The sequence below is a fragment of the Phocoena sinus genome, chromosome X (genome assembly GCF_008692025.1).
Source record: "Phocoena sinus isolate mPhoSin1 chromosome X, mPhoSin1.pri, whole genome shotgun sequence".
In the NCBI taxonomy this organism is placed as follows: domain Eukaryota; kingdom Metazoa; phylum Chordata; class Mammalia; order Artiodactyla; family Phocoenidae; genus Phocoena; species Phocoena sinus.
The window spans coordinates 33,817,378-33,836,061 of NC_045784.1; the positions used below are offsets into that span (position 1 = coordinate 33,817,378).

The window sequence follows — 18,684 nt, forward strand, 5'->3', positions numbered from 1 at the left end:
TAGAACAATCACAGTGCCCGACCACATCAGGCGAACGGTGGAGGAGACTGGGATAGGGTGGGAGGGGAAGGTAGAGGCTGGTAGACCATGAAATTGAGGCAGACTAATGACCCATGGGCCACATTAACCCACGGACATGTTTTCTTTGGCCTGTACAAGGTTAGGCTACACACTGTTTAAAAAAAAAAATCGGAATCAGTGACAAGTGTTAAGGGAGCAGTGCTTCATCCCCACTCATGTTGGGATTTCATATGAAAGGGGTTTCACATGGTTCTCCATGTGGAGAATCATCAATTCACAGAGCATTCCTGATCTTTCTTTACTCTCTCACTCATTCCCGCCTTGGGAAGTGGAGTGGCTTCTTCTTACCTTCCTCTTTATTGATTCATCAGAGAGTATGTTTCTGCTTATGACTGGGTGGTAACTCTAATTCTGGGGGTCAATATTAAAAAGACCAGTTTCCCTCAGTCCCATTCTCCAACGGAAGGGTGATTTTTTTTTAATTAAGATTTTTTTTTATTGAAGTATAGTTGATTTACAACGTTGTATTAGTTTCTGGTGTACAGCAAAGCGATTCAGTTATACATATCCGTATATTTTATATATATATTCTTTTTCATATTCTTTTCCATTATGGTTTATTACAGGATATTGACTAGAGTTCCCTGTGCTATACAGTAGGTCTTTGTTCTTTATCTATTTTCTATATAGTAGTGTATATCTGCTAATCCCAAACTCCTAATTTATCCCTCCCCTACCCTCTTTCTCCTTTGGTAACTATAAGTTTGTTTTCTATGTCTGTAAGTCTGTTTCTGTTTTGTAAATACATTTGTATCATATTTTAGATTCCACATATAAGCGATATCATACGGTATTTGTCTTTCTCAGAAAGGTGATACTTTAAAAAAAATTTTTTTTATTGGAGTATAGTTGTTTTACAATGTTGTGTTAGTTTCTACTGTACAGCAAAGTGGAGTTCCCTGTGCTATACAGCAGGTTCTTATTAGTTATCTATTTTATACATATTAGTGTATACATGTCAGTCCCAATCTCCCAATTCATCCCACCACCCTCCCCCCACTTTCCCCCCTTGGTGTCCATATGTTTGTTCTCTACATCAGTGTCTCTATTCCTGCCTTGCAAACCAGTTAATCTGTACCATTTTTCTAGATTCCACATATCTGCGTTAATATACGATATTTGTTTTTCTCAGAAAGCTGATACTTCGATTTTAACCTGTCTTTCTCCTTGCCTCTTAATTTGTTCAGAACTCATGAAGGGAAGAGGTGTACTATTTATGAGACCCCCTAGGTCCAAACACCAATGCTGAAAAGAACTGAGGTTTTGAAATTGAGACTTCACACCATGTAAATATGTTACATGGCGAAAGGACTTTGCAGGTGTGATTAAAGATCTTGGGATGGGAGATCATCCTGGGAGGGCCCAATGTAATCACAAGGGTCCTAATAAAGGGAAGGATAGAGGCAGGAGGCTCAGAGTCAAAGGAGGAGATGACAGAAGCAGAGGTCAAAGAGGAGAGATTTGAAATTGCTACATTTCTGGCTTTGAAGATGGAACCACTAACCGAGAAATGTAGGTAACCTCTAGAAGCTAGAAAAGGCAAGATAATGAATGCTCACCTAGAGCCTCCAGAAGGAATGCAGCCCTGCTTAAACTTTGACATTAGTCCAGTAAGACTGTTGTGGACTTTTGACCTCTAACACTTACTGTAAGAGACTAAATTAATGTTGTTTCAGGCCACCAAGTTTAAGCAGCAATAGAAAACTAATACAAAAGTTAACAAGAAAGTAAAGTATTTCTTTTTTTTAAATTGAAGTGTAATTGATTTACAATGTTGTGTTAATTTCTGCTGTACAGCAAAGTGACTCAGTTATGCATTTATACACAGTCTCCATTCTTTTCCATTACGGTTTATCCCAGGATACTGAATATAGTTCCCGGTGCTATACAGTAGGATCTTGTTGTTTATCTACTCTGTATGTAATAGTTTGCATCTATTAACCCCAAACTCCCACTCTATCCCTTCCCCACTGCCCCTCCCCCTTGGCAACCACAAGTCTGTTCACTATGTCTGTGAGTCCATTTCTGTTTCGTAGATAGGCTCATTTGTGTCATATTTTATATTCCACATATGAGTGATATCATATGGTATTTGTCTTTCTCCTTCTGACTTGAAAGTAAAGTATTTCTTATATCCATATCTATCCCAAACAGGAAAACAGAAACTAGATCAAGATGACTATCTATTTCAGTAATTCCGTGAGAGGATTTCTTTGTGGGAGTGTAGTGGGCATTGTTGATTACTTACCAGCATCCAATAGTCACCTCACCTTTCATACCATGTGACCCAGCAATTACATTCCTAGGCATATACCCGAGAGAGATGAAAACATATGTCCACATAGAAACTTGTTCACAAATGTTCATAGCAGCACTTTTCAGAAGAGTGAAAAATGAGAAATAATCCAAATGTCTACTGACTGATAAACAGATAAATAACTATAAAAAGTACCCTGATTTTTACTGAAATATTTAGCCCTCTTCCATATCTCTGATATACTTTAGGGAACACTAACACTTCTTTGGTCTAAGTGTAATTCTCTCCTTGCTACAGTGAATCATTCAGAAGCTCAAATTTAAGAGAGTCAAGGCATAGAATTTTCCAAATTAAGAGATCAACTCATTACAGAAGAGCTTGGCTTTTCTGGCAACTCACTTTTTCTCTTTTATTATGTCTGTATCCAGTGGTATATCATGGGCAATGGTGGGAGTGGTCTTCCCTGGGTGCAAGCAATAAGAGGGCACATTGTAGAGAATTTATAGACAATAAAACCGACCAAAAGTTGATCTGCTTTTTTATGTTCTTTTATATGAAATTGTCTTTAGTCCATCTTCATTTTTTAAAAATTTATTTATTTTTATTTTATTTATTTTTGGCTGCATTGGGTCTTCATTACTGCGTGTGGGCTTTCTCTAGTTGCAGCGAGCGGGAGCTACTCTTCGTTGCGGTGCACAGGCTTCTCATTGCAGTGGCTTCTCTTTGTTGCGGAGCATGGGCGCTAGGTGCGTGGGCTTCAGTAGTTGCAGCACGTGGGCTCAGCAGTTGTGGCCTGCGGCCTCAGTAGTTGTGGCTTGCGGGCTGTAGAGCGCAGGCTCAGTAGTTGTGGCACACGGGCTTAGCTGCTTGGCGGCATGTGGGATCTTCCTGGATCAGGGCTCAAACCCATGTCCCCTGCATTGGCAGACAGATTCTTAACCACTACGCCACCAGGGAAGCCCCCATCTTCATTTTTTAATTGAAAGTTTTATTGATATCATTATAAATTCACATACAGTCATAAAAAATAGTAGAGATAAATCCCCTGTATCCTTTTCCCAATTTCCCCCAATGGAAACATTTTCCAAACCTCTACTGCAATAGCACAACTAGGATATTGACATTGATAAATCCACCCACCTTATTCAGATTTCCCCAATTTTACTGGTACTCGTTTGTGTGTATTTAGTTCTACCCAATTTGATAATGTGTAAGTTTGTGTATCTACCACCAAAGCCAAGACACTGAACAGTTCCAATACCGCAAGGGTTCATGTTGGCTTTTTATAACCACCCCCCTGCCTCCTGCCCCCTTCCCTCCTTCCCCCTCCACTATCTCCAACCTCATTGTTTACACTTTTGTTTTAAACACGTCATATAAATGGAATCATACAGTATTCTTTTAGGATTGGCTTTTTCACTCAGCATAATTCTCTGGAGATGCATACAACTTCTTGTGTGTGTGTGTTTTCTGAGTAATAGTCCACGTATGTACCACAGTTTGTTAAACCATTCACCCATTGATGGTCAAAGTGGTTTCCAGTTTTTTGCTGTTACTAATCACACTGCTATGAACGTTTGTGTACAGGTTTTTGTTCTGTTTTTTATCACCCTATGCTGGTGATTCTAAGCCATCTACCAGACCATTCCCATCAACCAGCTCCCCGCCTAATACACCACTCTCTCTGCCACATTTGCTGCTGACACCATTCTCAACACTGCTGCTGGTGTCGCTGGTACTGGAAGTTTGGTCTGTCTTCCCTGGATTGGAGGGTGGTAGCGAGAGGAGAGGGCAGCTGTGATGACAGTTCTGCTAATAAGAAAACCTGCATGAGTCCTTGACGAGACTTCTGCTTTTCTTTTTATCTCCCCCCCGTTTTCTCCCATTGAATAATGCTCTCCTTATTCTCTGATCCAAAATTCAGAGAGAACTATCAATACTTTGCTTGGCTTAATGTATCCCAGCCACCTTATGGATTAAAAATCAATCTATGGATAAACCATCATTGGGTCAGGTGCTCATGCCTAGTGCAATATGTAGCCATTCCTGGGTAAAGAACATCTACTTCCCCAAACTGTGGGGCAGGGTCATTTCATCTGTGGGCTGTGCAGTTTCGTGTGCGTGTGTGTGTGTGTGTGTGTGTGTGTGTGTGTGTGTGTGTGAGTGATTTCTAAGAGGAGGCATTGAATGGGCGACTGCCATGTCCAGTATGCATGCATGATTCTCTGGGTAGAATAGAGTCCATCCTAGCCACATGAAAAGCAAAAATCAGTAAATAACAAAACATTAACCTTTTTATAATAACGTTCCTTTAACTAAGGTTGTAAAATGAACTCCAAGATAATAAGATATAAAATTATCTGTAAACTTGTGAAAAGTTAGGTGATATACATCAAAAAAGGAATACTTTAGTTTTGGAGAAGTTGATTTGTAGCCCTTCTTTCTTTTAATAAGGAGAGTATAGGTTTGGTTTACTGGTAAGGTCTCTGAGTCCAAGATAATGAAACATAACATATAAAAGTGCTTTGTGTTCCATTGTTTATAACTGAGAACAACAAAAAGAAAAAAGTTCTCAAATTATTAAGGTATAATTTTTTAAGTGGCTAGGAAACACCTCTTACTCTAATACAGGGGTTGTTAAACTATGACCAGCCTGCCACCTGTTTTTGTAAATAAAGTTTTATTGGAACACAGTCGTGCCCATTCATTTACATACTGTCCTGGGCTGTTTTCAAACTACAACAGCATACTTGAGTAGTTGCAAAGGCCTATAATGTCTCAGATATTTACTTTTTGGCCCTTTACAGAACAAGTTTGCTTTAATTTAATTATTCAGAGACCCCTACTCTAATCCTCATCATTTTGGGAGGTATTCTATATGAGCATTAACCGTGAAAGCCTATGTTAGCTCATGCAGCTTAATCCAAATTCCTAGCCTACAAAATTACAGGTTAAGAAAAGGTTGGTACATGATACAATCTTAATTTTCACTAGGGATGAAAATAACAGAACTTTCATTAAGTAATAATGCTGCCTCATTTAAAACTCTGCCTTGAGAAACCCAGACTGAAATATCTCGAGTTAGAAGTGGGCATACATAAAAATATCTAAAAAGACACAGCGTTCAGTAAAATAAAAAGGTTTATTTTGGCATGAAGAAAGTTGAATATACATTACTGGATAAGCCCAGGCATCAAATTCCCTGACCTGGTTAGGCAGAACTGCAAAGAAACCTCTCCGTATAGGCTTCACCGTTAAAGCAGCCCAGAGTGGGGATAGTTGCCCACGTTTTGTGTCCTATAGGGAAGATACATACCATCCCGGTGGTACTGTGAGTGTCTGTACAAAGTTCCCGCTTCATCTCTGAGATCCTTAGAAACCATTTTGGGAAGAGATACTCTTTATGAAGCAGTTAGGGGCCATCTCTAATTAGGCCTGGATTGTCAATATATCCTACATATCCAAGGATGACATGGGGTGACATTGACTGGGACCACAGTGAGAAATACGGGATTTGCAATTAGACAAGGTGGGCTAGAATCTCCTGGACCAGTGAGGTTAATGTATATTGATGGTGGCTATCTAAATCTTGTAAAGGCTGAATGCTTAAGATCCTTTTATAGGGAATTTAGTAAATATGCAAAGGTCAGTTTGACTGAATTATTAGACATTGAAACTATAAGCCTCTTTAGCCACAAGTATAGCTCCACCTTCTAGATTATAAAACAAGTTCCCCTTGGGTAGACTGTAGCACATGGAGTGAAATTTTCAATTCATCTCTCAAACTTTGCTTTGGTGTCTGCTATAAAAAGCACCTAGTTCCAGGCTTCCCTGGTGGCGCAGTGGTTGAGAGTCCGCCTGCCGATGCAGGGGACGCGGGTTCATGCCCCGGTCTGGGAAGATCCCACATTCCGCGGAGCGGCTGGGCCCGTGAGCCATGGCCGCTGAGCCTGTGCGTCCGGAGCCTGTGCTCCACAACGGGAGAGGCCGCAACAGTGAGAGGCCTGCATACCGCAAAAAAATAATAATAGTAAAAAAATAAAAGACCTAGTTCCTTTGCTACAAAAAAAATCACAGATTTTTCTCCCGCTTTTAAAAAACTGTTATCAAGGATAGACAAGGTTTTTTTACTCAAGCTTTAAAAATATAATCCGCAGCATCGTAAGATTACCTTAAAAATGTGATGATGACTGTAGGTGGTGAAAAATGCTTTCAGTGACTCATAATTAGATAACACCCAACGTGGAAAGAAGAGCAAAGAAGTACTTTTTACCACAGGAAATGTAATGAGATGTTGCCATCATTTAGGGCTGTATACAGGTACTTTACAAACATAAAATTATAGCTTTACAAAAATCCGAGTTAGTACTTACATCTGAATACCCTAATTTTACATACTTAAAGTCCTTAATTAAAAACAAAAAAAACAGCTACAACTCAATTGCAAGTTGACAAATAGGACAAAATTCCTTGCCAAAAAATAGTTATTAAAGCTAATAAATAGTTATATAATATATTTTATACTGCCTTTTTTTTTTTTGGCGGTACGAGGGCCTCTCACTGTTGTGGCCTCTCCCGTTGCGGAGCACAGGATCCGGACGCGCAGGCTCAGCGGCCATGGCTCACGGGCCCAGCCGCTCCGTGGCATGTGGGATCTTCCCGGACCGGGGCATGAACCTGCATCCCCTGCATCGGCAGGTGGACTCTCTCTCAACCACTGCACCACCAGGGAAGCCCATATACTGCTTTTTAAAATAACTTTTTGTTAAAAATAATAAAAGGCATGAAATAGGAGCTGTTATTTATGTTGTAATGGTCAACACTGGGTTCGGGTTGCTATTTTAATGGCATTTATTCTGTACAATGTATCTATGTGGTCTGACATTCATTTCTCTTCCTCATTCCTGTTATTTAGAATTTCTTAAAGACAATGCCATTTCTTTAACTATTCAGTGAACATCCAGAAGCAAACGTACAGTGCAGGAAGATAATCTTTATTACATTTTAACTAGAAACAGAACAGATAGCAAGTTCACGAGGTATTTTTGATTATTATTCTTTTAAAATCAGGCTTCAATAACAATAATCAAAAGCAAGCCTTAACTGCACAGATGTATTTTGGTCACTATTATAATCTTCAAGGCACAAAAGCCAGCAGCGTAAACTAACATAAAGGTAATGACTGATAAATTTTGACGTGCCCAAAATGTAGATCACTGCATTAAACTCCATCCTTGTATTTTCTTCATGTTCTTCTTACACACTGAACAATTATTGTTACTCAGCAAAATATCAAACATGCACATAGTATTCCTAGAAGAGTACTGTCTTAATATTGTCAACACTAAGCTTTTCTTTCCCCCCAGAATTCAATGGATCATGGTTCCACTCCCTATATATATTAGTGTTAGTGGTAATATGCAAAATTGATTTTGTTTTCAAGGTTAAATAGCAAATTGACTTCGCATTTGGTGGCCAGCTGTGTACTCTAATTTTTCATCTTTTATTTTCTTAATAAATTTGACTATATTTCATAAGCCCTGAGATATTCGGTAACCTGCTAATGATTGTATACGTTTTACACTTTACCCCACTCAATTTGAACCTCACATAATAAGTATTTAAAGTTATTTACAGATGATTGTAACTAAAGCAATGACAAAATTTACTACTTGTATATTATACTGCTAATAAGGCCTTTAACTAAGAGTTGCATATTTTATGCATTTTTTTGCTTGTTAGGAGCAATTCTTAAAATTACATCTATAATTCTGTCAGCAATAAGTGCTTTTCATTTGCTTACTTCTACCTGGATAACCAGATTCACTTTTTTCCTCTCTTGTAAAACAACTCTTTTTTTTTTTCTTCCCAAACATAAATGTCAGTTGTCCAACTGAATAGGTACCAAAAGAAACTTAGAATTTGAACAGCATATTGATAACTATAATTAGCAGAGAAATAGCTCATAACAGACATTCAGTAAACGTTTGTAACACATGGAATGAATGAAGTGTAAGGCAGCTGTTAGAGTCATATACTTTTCATCATACACTGTAACTAATTTTGTTTACCTAGGAAATTCAGGTTACCTGATTTAATTCACCTTCAAGTGTAAATAAGAATTTGAAATTTAAAAAGCTGATTTAAGGGAATTCTCTGGCGGTCCAGTGGTTAGGACTCTGCACTTTCACTGCCAAGGGCGCGAGTTTAATCCCTGGTCAGGGAACTAAGAACCCACAAGCTGCGTGGCACGGCCAAAAAAAAAAAAGAATGGAATTACTTTCCACTAAATCATATGTACAACTAAGAAGGAGAAATAAAAAACTAAGAAGTGTTAACTAATTATTATCATTTTCTCCACATTTACCCTTGCAGTATTTTTGTTCATATATTTATCCCTGTTAACTTTTCTAGCTGAAAGAGAATTTAATTATCTGAATGGTTTTCCCCATCTTCTTAGGCACATATTATTAGTGAAAAGCCGGTGTAAATGTAAGATTGTATTTCCATGTCATGCCATATTTCTGGATTTGTTTTTTTGCTAATGTTGAGGTTTTCCTATTTAAATGATGCTGTATGGAATATGAGATAATCTGCCAACTGCCTATGAGACTGCTTGCTTGCACTATTCAGTTTTTGTTGATAGTTTTGAAGCATATTGCACACTTGTCATCTAGCACACGAATAAGTAACTGTTACTCTTTTTAGAAAGGATACAGTGACAAATTCTTGTTAATGGTTTTGGCCGAACATTTTTAGCCTGTTACAGGACAATAGCAATGGCAAAGACATTGACAATACAGTTCATGGTTCGGTTTTCCCATCTTACAGTACAGGTTCCTGAAAACACACAACGAAAGGACTTTGAAATACCAGAAAAACATCAGAATTACCAGGAAAAAAAAATATATATATATATACATTTTTCATAGGTTTTAACATCACATTTCCTGCAATCTGTTAAATCTTCATATTTCCTATTTGTCTGACGGCATACTTGTCACTAGGTACAAAGCAATTCTGTTGATAAAGTCTTGTGGGAATTTAATTAGAGATAAATAAGGATTCGATAACAAGTACACTATTTGACTTTGCTAGAAGTTGGATTTTGTTTGAATCAGCTTAAAGTCTCTTACCATCAGACGTGGTGTCCCAAAAACATGAGCTGGCTGTGTGAAAGCCATATGCACTCCTCTGGACCACCGCACAGGTCACTAAACATAAAGTTGCACGGTAAGAACACTTACAAACGAAGGAAAACGTATCTAAGTGTTTGAGTTCGGAGCTCTAAAAGCTATAAAAATAACAGAAAACAAAGCATTCAGCGAATGGACTGGAAAAAAATAAGTCTCTTATCTTGATTATTTACCAGCACGATTCTGACCCCACTGGGTCCAGTCTGTTTGCTGCCCAGTGCCATAACCAATGGTGACGGCACTGCAGGAAAAATCTGGGCGAAATTATGTGCCTTGTCCCATGGGCATAATTCAGACACAAAAACAAAGAAAATATTCCACTTCACAAGTATTGTGTGGCACTTCACAGCCCTACACGTAAGGAGGCATGGCACTAATGAAAGGAAGACAGTAGGGCTGAGGGAATTTCACTGAAGATAACCGATGCAAATGTAAAAGATGATGCTACCAAGACAAGTAGATGGTTGGCAGGAGCTCACACTGCTTTTGAGTTGTGAAAGATCTCCATCTTTTAGGTATTATCACAGATTATTTTTGTGATGAATAAGTCAGAAGTCCTTCACCCCCTATTAGTATCCAACTTGAGTGTCTATCATTCATTTACATTCTGTAAATTCAGAGAAAAACCACAGGAACAAAGGTGAGTAAACTAGTGAAGAAGGACACCGATACTTACCAATATACTTATAAGCTTTTCCCAACTTAACCAGATGTGCTAAGGATTGTTCCACTATGCTTGCGGTCCATTGGTTGATGTTGTTATGATTATAATCTTCACCTCCCAAGACCCCATCTATACACTAAAAGGGCAGAGGACAATTAAACAAAGTTTACACATATCACAACAAAAAATTTATTCAAAACATAAAATACACTTATAACCTAATAAAACATCTTACAAGATATGCATCTGTTAAGTATTTATTATGCATCATCTCTAACTGTTGTAGAATTTTCAAAGCATTTCCGCATGTGTCATCTCACTCTATGAGACATTACAGGCCATATAAAGATAAATGTGACATGGCCTCTACTGTAAAGAACTTAACGGTCTAGCACAGAAGATAATAAAAGAACTCTGTAATACAAGGAAGACTAATCAAGGGTGGTAAGTCATGTCACAAAAGGATCATGGGGGGTGGTGGAGATTTTAAAAGGGTGATATCAATTGGTTAAAGAATGGCTTTGAAACAGCTGGGATTTGAACTAGGTTTCAGATGCTAGAAACAAAGGATGAGACCAACTTAATATATTTCTCATGTACAATAATTATATCCTATTTCATATTATGTAACTGCTTAGCTATCAAACAATAAGCACACCTGCCACTAAAAGTAAATCATCAACAAACGCTAGTTTTTAGGCACTCTAGAAAGAGAAAGTTAATTTTCCACGGTGTTTACGTGCATCCACTTCTGATACTTGATTAAGAGTACCGGTTTAGTATCACAAGTCTTAGGTTTTAAGGTCACCTCAGCCACCCCTGTGTGACCTTCTACAAGTGACTTAATCTCTTGAAACCCCTTATTTTCCTAATCTTTAAAGTAGGGATAACAGCCTCATCAAGTTGTTGTGAGGATGGGGTGAGATAAGGAAAGCCGTGTGCTCAAACACAGTGACTGCCACAGAGTAAACACATAAGTAATGACAGATATTATTACATCATTATAATTATTGCTGCTGTTATCTTATTTTTTCCAGTTTTATTGAGATATAATTGACATACAACATTGTGTCAGTTTAAGGTGTACAATGTGATGATTTGACACGTTATATTGTGAAATGATTGCCACAATAAGGTTAGTTAACACATTCACTCCCTCACATACTTACCTTTTGTTTGTGTGTGTGTGTGTGTGTGTGTGTGTGTATTGAGAACATTTAAAATCTACTTTCAGCAACCTTCAAGTATACAATACAGTACTGTTAACTATAATTATCATGGTGTATATTAGATCCTCAGAACTTATTCATCTTATAACTAGAAGTTTGTACCCTTTGACCGACATTTTCCCCACCCCATGGCAACCACCATTCTACTCTGTTTCTATGAGTTTGGATTTTTTTAGATTCCACATATTGGTCCGATCATACAGTATTTGTCTTTCTCTGACTTATTTTGCTGCTATTATTTTTTTATTCAAGTGATAGAGCCTGGAGAATAAAGCACTCATTCAATTCATTTATAGAATCCAGCTTAGTAAGACAGACACACACGTGCACGTGTGCAGCTTTCATTTACTACAACTGGACTATAGTAGAGGCACTAATTAATATGGAATCTTAAGCTGAATAGTATAAACTCTTCACTAATCATAAAATGCAAAAAGAGAAATTAAATTTCGAGGGGTTGAAGAAAGTAACAACGTGCCTCAAATTACTCTTCTAGAATGTAACATGAAGAGTTAGGAGGGTCAGTGGCCCAAGGATCACGGGGACAAAGATTTAATCCTGACTTTAACATACCCAAGCTGACGGCCTTTGGGAAACCTCTTCCTCTCCCTAGACTGCTGTACCTTGATGGGAAACTACCAGCCCTTGTTTACTTTCAGGTTATCTAATAGGACTGCTTCAAGTTCTGCTCCAAACAACAGAAATATCAGGGGCCTGTGGATGCCACTGTAAATAGCCCTGCTAATTACTATTAATTAACATTTAGCCTTCTTCATTACCACTTAACCAGGAGGCCCACTAGATAATGAGGTCCTTAACCTGCTCTGTATTCCCAGGGCCAAACTCAGAACTCGGGCACCGAGCAGGCACTCAATACATGTTTGTTGTTGAAGTAATACTGGCTTTGATATACTCTCTGGGCATCCTGAATCAAATATACTTTAGATTAAGCTCCAAGTTAATTCCAGTTGTAACTCACCTTTTATATGAAAATTTGTGGGCAAATTCTATTACTGACAATAAATAAAACATGCATATCACCAGTAAGTGAGTGGCTCTAAGACTTCAGCAGGAAAAATATATTAGCATAGGGGCTCAGAGGAAGGACTCTAAGAAAATAAGGAGATCAGCAAAAGATAAGAAAAACAGAAATGCCTGCTGAAACTGTATAATCATTGGGGAAGTGCTGAAATGTTTTCAAATAACTCTCTCTCTCGCTCTCTCGCTCTCTCTCTCTCTCTCCCCCTCTCCCTCTCTCCCTCTCCCTCTCCCCCCCCAACCCCCCCCCACCCCTCACCTTTCAAATACCTCAATGGCAAAGACAGTTGGCTCATGGGAAGAGAGGGGGAGGGAAGAGGATACACAGGTACCTGAAAGCCAGCTGTGGCAAACCTGAGATGTCTTTCGAGTCTCATATTTTATATGAAAATTTCAAATGAAGCTTGCTTTTGACTCCATAATGTATCAGTTTGTTTTCATTTGAAAATGGTGTTAAATTATTTATATTACTTAACTCCCCCTTGCAAGTATGGAAGTAAAATTGATGCTCTAAAATGCACCCAGTGGGGACTTCCCTGATGGTCCAGCGGTTGAGAATCCATCTTGCAATGCAGGCGACACCGGTTCGATCCCTGGTCGGGGAACTAAGATCCCACATGCCGCGGGGCGACTAAGCCCGCGCGCCACAATGAAAGATCCCACGTGCCGCAACTAAGACCCGACACAGCCTAAGTAAATAAATAAATTTTTTTAAATAAAAAAAAATGTACCCAGTGGCTTCTAGGACCTCCTAGCCACTACTCAATATGGGTATCTCATTTTAAGAAGCATGGTTCTTTTAACTGAACAAACCATCAAAGTAACCCATGCACGTGGGTTTAAAAATCCAACAGAACAGAAGAGCTTACAATGAAAAATAAGAATCCCCTCCCCACCCTTTCCCATCCCCAGCCCCCTTCCACAGAAGAAACACTTTTAGGGTACAACTGTTTTTTTCTCTCTTAAGGGTCACTCACATATCTAAATAATGTTTATATCACTATTTCTTGATTTATGAATTCTAGACAACATCCCTAGAGCTCCTGCTATGACAGATGAAAATTTAGTTCCCTAGGGCCACCTGCCACCTCCTGCCCCCCCCCCACATCCCTCAATATAATGAATTTGCTATTTTTACTTCAATATATTTACACTATTAGGAGCATGTTTCTTTTCTACTCCGGATGTTTCCTTCCACGTAGAGGATTTTTTCCTTATCATCCCTGGCCTCTCGTCCCACCTGTTATTATTCCTCCCCATGGAGGTGGAGTGAGCTACTGGTTGGTACCTTTCTCATCTGGGAGGGCCAATCTCCCAAATGCCTTGGACTTGGCTATTTGGTTTCTCCTTCCCTCTTCACCCAGACCAACGAAAGGCACCAGCCTGGTTGAGTGTTTCCCTCTGCTGACTCTAACTTTCCCTTGGATGCCTCTTCCAAGGTCTGAACTGAACAGGTAGGGAGTTAGCAAAACAAGCTCCAATCTCCAACTCAGTTTTTATCAATAATAAAGGTGGGGACTTCCCTGGTGGCGCAGTGGTTGGGAATCCACCTGCCAATGTAGGGCACATGGGTTTGAGCCCTGGTCCGGGAAGATCCCACATACCGTGGAGCAACTAAGCCAGTGTGCTACAACTACTGAAGCCCACGTGCCTAGAGCCCATGCTCTGCAACAAGAGAAGCCACTGCAACGAGAAACCCGCAACCAAGAGTAGCCCCCGCTCACTGCAACTAGAGAAAGCCCGCAAGGACCCAACGCAGCCAAAAATAAATAAATAAAATAAATAAATTTAAAAAAAAAAAATAATAATAATAAAGGTGATATTTGGTTATCTTTCTACTAACTCTTTGTTCTTTTCATATGGTTCGTAATGTGGGTAAAGAAGAAGGTACTATTTAAAAGATTCCTCCAATACCCCAGCATCCTTTGCTTCATGTTCTATCCACCAAGGACAGTCTCTCTTGACTTTCCACTTTGAGGCTGTTATCACTCCCCTCCCATGACCTCCATCCCTTCTTCCCCCCCTCCCACTGCCCTCATTTGTGCTTTTGCATTGTCAAGGTATCGAAAACATTTGCATTTTGTTATAATAATGATATATTCCTGGCTACAAAGTTCTAATACATGATTTTGAACTATTAAAATATGGCGGGATTTTCAGGTGCCTATCCAGCTCTCTCAGACCTCAGGTTGATCCTAGTTTTACGAGGCCAGCCCTGGGTGAGTTCCGGGTGAGCTCGTGCCCTAAGCATTCAGGCAGGTAAGGCATCGTCTCAGGACTGAGACGGTGCTCAGTGCCCAGAGGGCAAGCCAATCCAGCCAAGCCTAAAGGTAGTTGGGGCCTGCTGCTAGGACACGGGCCGCAACAGCCATGCCCACAATACAAGCCTACCTTCCAGGCCAGCTTATTTTTTTCTAGGATTTGGCACAGTTAAAAATGACTCAGGACTATTAAAAGTGTTCATAATACCTTACCCACAGTTCGTCTGTATGTGATACCACTAGAATAATTAAAGTTCCTCTGCGAACATTGAGTCCCAAAGAGAACTTCTTGTCTATTTGCCTAACACGAGGACCACATATCATATTTCAAATATTTTTCTGAAGAATTTGATTTACCGTCATATCAGTGTCTAAAAGATATTAAAAGATATTAAGTGATTGCTTTTCCAATCTTTGTGTGTTGTGTGTGCGCGGCCGTGCCATGAGGCATGCAGGATCTTTGTTCCCCGACCAGGGATCGAACCTGTGCCCCCTGCATTGGGAGTGCAGAGTCTTAACAACTGGAAGTCCCTATTTTTCCAGTTATATTGGGCTAAAAAAAAGCATACAATAACCAAAGCAGATATTTCTAGGGTCTTTTATTTACTTGATATATATATATATATATATATATATATATATATATACACACACACACACACACACACATATATATATGTATGTATATACTATAATTATATGTTTATTATACTATACATATAATTTACCTATATACTTTTAGGGCATTAACATTTAAAATAATATTTGGCCCCATTGGAATAAAAGTTCTTTTATTCAAAAGACAGAGAATCAGTTTAGAAAACAGCAAGCCAGTTTTCTAGATCAATATTTAATTATCCCTTTCAGGGTAAGCCCCAAGATGCCTGACAGCATCCAACACAACAAACATAGAAGCACCCCTATAAAGAATTAGTGAATAAATGTGGAAAATCTTGCTTTAATACTAAGGTTTCTAACTTTGTGCTGAAAGTCAAAACACAGCTTTTTAAAATTTCAACCAATGCATCAATCTTCAAGATGAAAAGATATGTAACTCACCTCTTTAACGATATTGTGGGCTTCATCAGCATTGAAGCCGACCTAAAGACGGAAAGCAAAAGATAAAGTTGTTTTCAATACAGACTTCCTTTTCCTGGTAGCTATGATGCTACACAGAATAACCTAGGCTGGCCTAGACAGGTTTTAGTGACAGGAGACCACAGTGAAAAGGGGCATTAAGTCTACTGAGGCTACTAATCCCACCTTGATCATCTTTAAAATTGCAAAATGCTTTCCCCACCTACCTCCATGGAGATTTTGATTGATTACTTCTGAAGCAGAGCCTGGGCAACTATGTTTTTTTAAAAAGTGCTTTACTCATATAACACTATTATATATAAAACAGATAATCAACAAGGACCTACTGTATAGCACAGGGAATTCTACTCAATACTCTGTAATAATCTATATGGGACAAGAATCTGAAAAAGAATAGATATGTGTATATGTATAACTGAATCACTTTGCTGTACACCTGAAACTAACACAACACTGTAAATCAACTATACTCCAATATAAAATAAAAAATTTTAAATAGATATGGACAGCACAAGAAAAAAAAAGTGCTTTACTGGTGATTCTGAGGAACACCAGAGATTGAGGATCATTGGACTGTAAAGCTCAGGAAATAGGAGGTGGGTATAAGGATGTGTTATCAGTACACAGGAAATAGTTGCAGCTAAGTGAGAATGAGGGGGAGTGAGAAAAGAATGCTGAATAGATAAGTTTCAAGTTTGTTTTTAACTTATGCTTGGCAAAAATGTGGCTTTTCTGAGTTAAAGGTTATGAAAATACTTGATCATTCCAAATTAATGTCACTTTATAACATATAAATAATATGTTAGACCTATAATCTATATAGACCTATAATATAACAGGTCTGGCAACTTAGTCTTTCCTGTGGAGTGGCTTGATACAATCTTGAGTTAAAAGCAACCATGAATGACAAGGAAATGTCCTAGAGTCAAGAACTAGGCTACGTGATAAGATTGCAATCTAAACCAAAGCACTTCAGGTAGTACATGATTTGTTTCCATAGAGACGTTTTTAGGTGCTGTATGACATCAGCATGTTTGTAAATCTCACTATACAACAAAACAGTTCAAAAACCAAGTAAATTCTGAAAATAAGTACCATCTTGAGTACAGATTTAAAATATTTTCAACTCATTTAATTACACCAGGTATTCCCCAACAAAGGAATAAAAATACCCTAAATAATCAGAAATATCATGAAAACAGGTGTCACAACTGCCCCTATTAAAATGGTCATTTTACCTTCAAATAAGGTCCTTATCTATTTTCAAAAGTGGTCTACAAATTAAATAGGATGTCCATTCCACTTCAATTTGGAAGGTCACCCGATAATCAGGTTGTACTGGGTGGCCATGGTAACACATGTAATTTTCTTTTTAAATATAGGTATTTAGGGGGTACTGCAGTACAGAACCTCTTAGGAGTCAGCAGACTAGTGCTTCTTGAGGGTGAAATTGCTTGTGCTTCAATTTCTAAAATGAGAACACTTTACCACTAACCTTGAGGTGTGTATGCCACCTGCAGCATAGAAGTAATTAATTTAAATGTGGTCTTAGCTTCTGCAGAAGCCCACATCCTAGAGATGAATGGTTCAGAAGCCCCTTTCAGGGGTCTAATGATACACCATTTTATGCTGCACCTCCACCACGTGCCTGCCTACTTTTATTTCACCGCACCATTCACCTGTGGCTACCACTGGACAGAAGATGTCTTTGTTTATACTGCCCTGTCACGGGTTATCCTGGGATCCAACAGGCCTCATCCTCATCGTGGTTTAAGTGAAGCCAGAGTTGTAGTTGTGTAGTCAGAGGTCTGGGTTCAAATGGAGCATCTGTCATTCCTGGCAGTTCTAACTTTGGGCAAGTCACTTAGCCGCCATGAAAGTCAGAGTCCCCCATCAGTAACAGGAAGATGACAGATGACATCACGGGATTCTGGTGAGGTTTCGGGAAGCCTGAGTCAGTAAGCAAGGGCTCCTTAATCCATAAGGCGCCTCCTTCCAAACCACCCAGACGAGAGGGCCCGGGAGCGGGACCGGCTCTGCCACCAGGGCCTCGCTTGGCGGGGATGCGGCACCTGCTTTGGGGACACCAAGGGGCGGAGGAAGCAGCCAGGAAGACCGGTTCCCGAGGCCCGCCCTGCAGACTGGCGGCTCCCTCCACCCCATCCCTACCCCACGCACCCCGAGTCAGGCCTTCCACCCCTCGGCCCCGACCCCACTGCCAGCCCCCTGTGCTCCCAGCAGCCCCTGCCACCCCGACTCCCAGCCCACCCTCAGGCCCTCGGGGTGGGGAGCCGAGGATGGGCGGGGCGGATCCCGGGCCCCGAGGAGAGGACCCGGGCTCGGAGGACGCCGCACCCCAACTCTCGGGGCCGCCGGGTGCCGGGAGACCACCCGGCCAAGGCTAAGCGCCAAGGCGGACGGGGGTCGCTCGCGGGCGGTGAAGGGGCGGTACCTCGTCGCAGGGGCGATGGTACTCCTCCATGGTGGCGCCAGCTCTCCTAGGGGGCTGAGGGATGGGCAGGTCTAGCTACGCGGCCGCGTACTGGCCCCGGGGAGGCCCCGCCCCCCGGTTATGGCCCGGGGCGTTCCCCACGCAGGCCCCGCCTTTGCGTCACAGCGTTACCACCTTCCTGCCCTCCCCACCCCCGCTCCGACTCCCATCCCACCCTCCCGCAGGATTCCTGCGACTGGAAGTGACTCTCTGTTACCTCCAACCTTTCTGGAAACCAGGGTTGGGTGTTAAAAAGCTGGGATTTGTGCCGGTGTGGGTCAGATGGGGTGCCCTAGTGTCAGTCCGTCTAAACTCTGCAGTGTTTATGAGTGCCCACTGCCATGGTTATTTGCACGTATTCGTGCATCA

General features: G+C 40.2%; 1 protein-coding gene across 3 annotated transcripts; it reads right to left on the minus strand.

Moving 5' to 3' along the window:
* Positions 1-7,311: 7,311 nt before the first annotated feature.
* Positions 7,312-18,382, minus strand: DYNLT3 (dynein light chain Tctex-type 3). Of its 3 annotated transcripts, none has more exons than XR_004348113.1 (5): positions 18,277-18,376; positions 15,786-17,774; positions 10,211-10,334; positions 9,475-9,552; positions 7,312-9,178 (listed from the first exon to the last, which is right to left on the minus strand). XR_004348113.1 is itself a non-coding variant. In XM_032620313.1 (5 exons), the coding sequence occupies exons 1-5, from the start codon at positions 18,304-18,306 to the stop codon at positions 9,102-9,104; spliced, it is 351 nt and encodes a 116-aa protein (XP_032476204.1). In that variant the 5' UTR covers positions 18,307-18,382; the 3' UTR covers positions 7,312-9,101. The 3 variants fall into 3 exon arrangements, 1 of the variants encoding a protein (XP_032476204.1); XR_004348114.1 differs by having other exon boundaries at positions 15,786-17,754; positions 18,277-18,368; XM_032620313.1 differs by having other exon boundaries at positions 15,786-15,827; positions 18,277-18,382.
* Positions 18,383-18,684: the final 302 nt, after the last annotated feature.

Coding starts and splice junctions, on each gene's coding strand:
- DYNLT3 (XM_032620313.1), bottom strand. CDS start 18,306: ATGGAGGAGTACCATCGCCCCTGCGACGAG. Junction 15,828..18,276: donor ACCATCGCCCCTGCGACGAG/GTACCGCCCCTT, acceptor TTCCGTCTTTAG/GTCGGCTTCAATGCTGATGA. Junction 10,335..15,785: donor CCCACAATATCGTTAAAGAG/GTGAGTTACATA, acceptor CTGCCCTTTTAG/TGTATAGATGGGGTCTTGGG.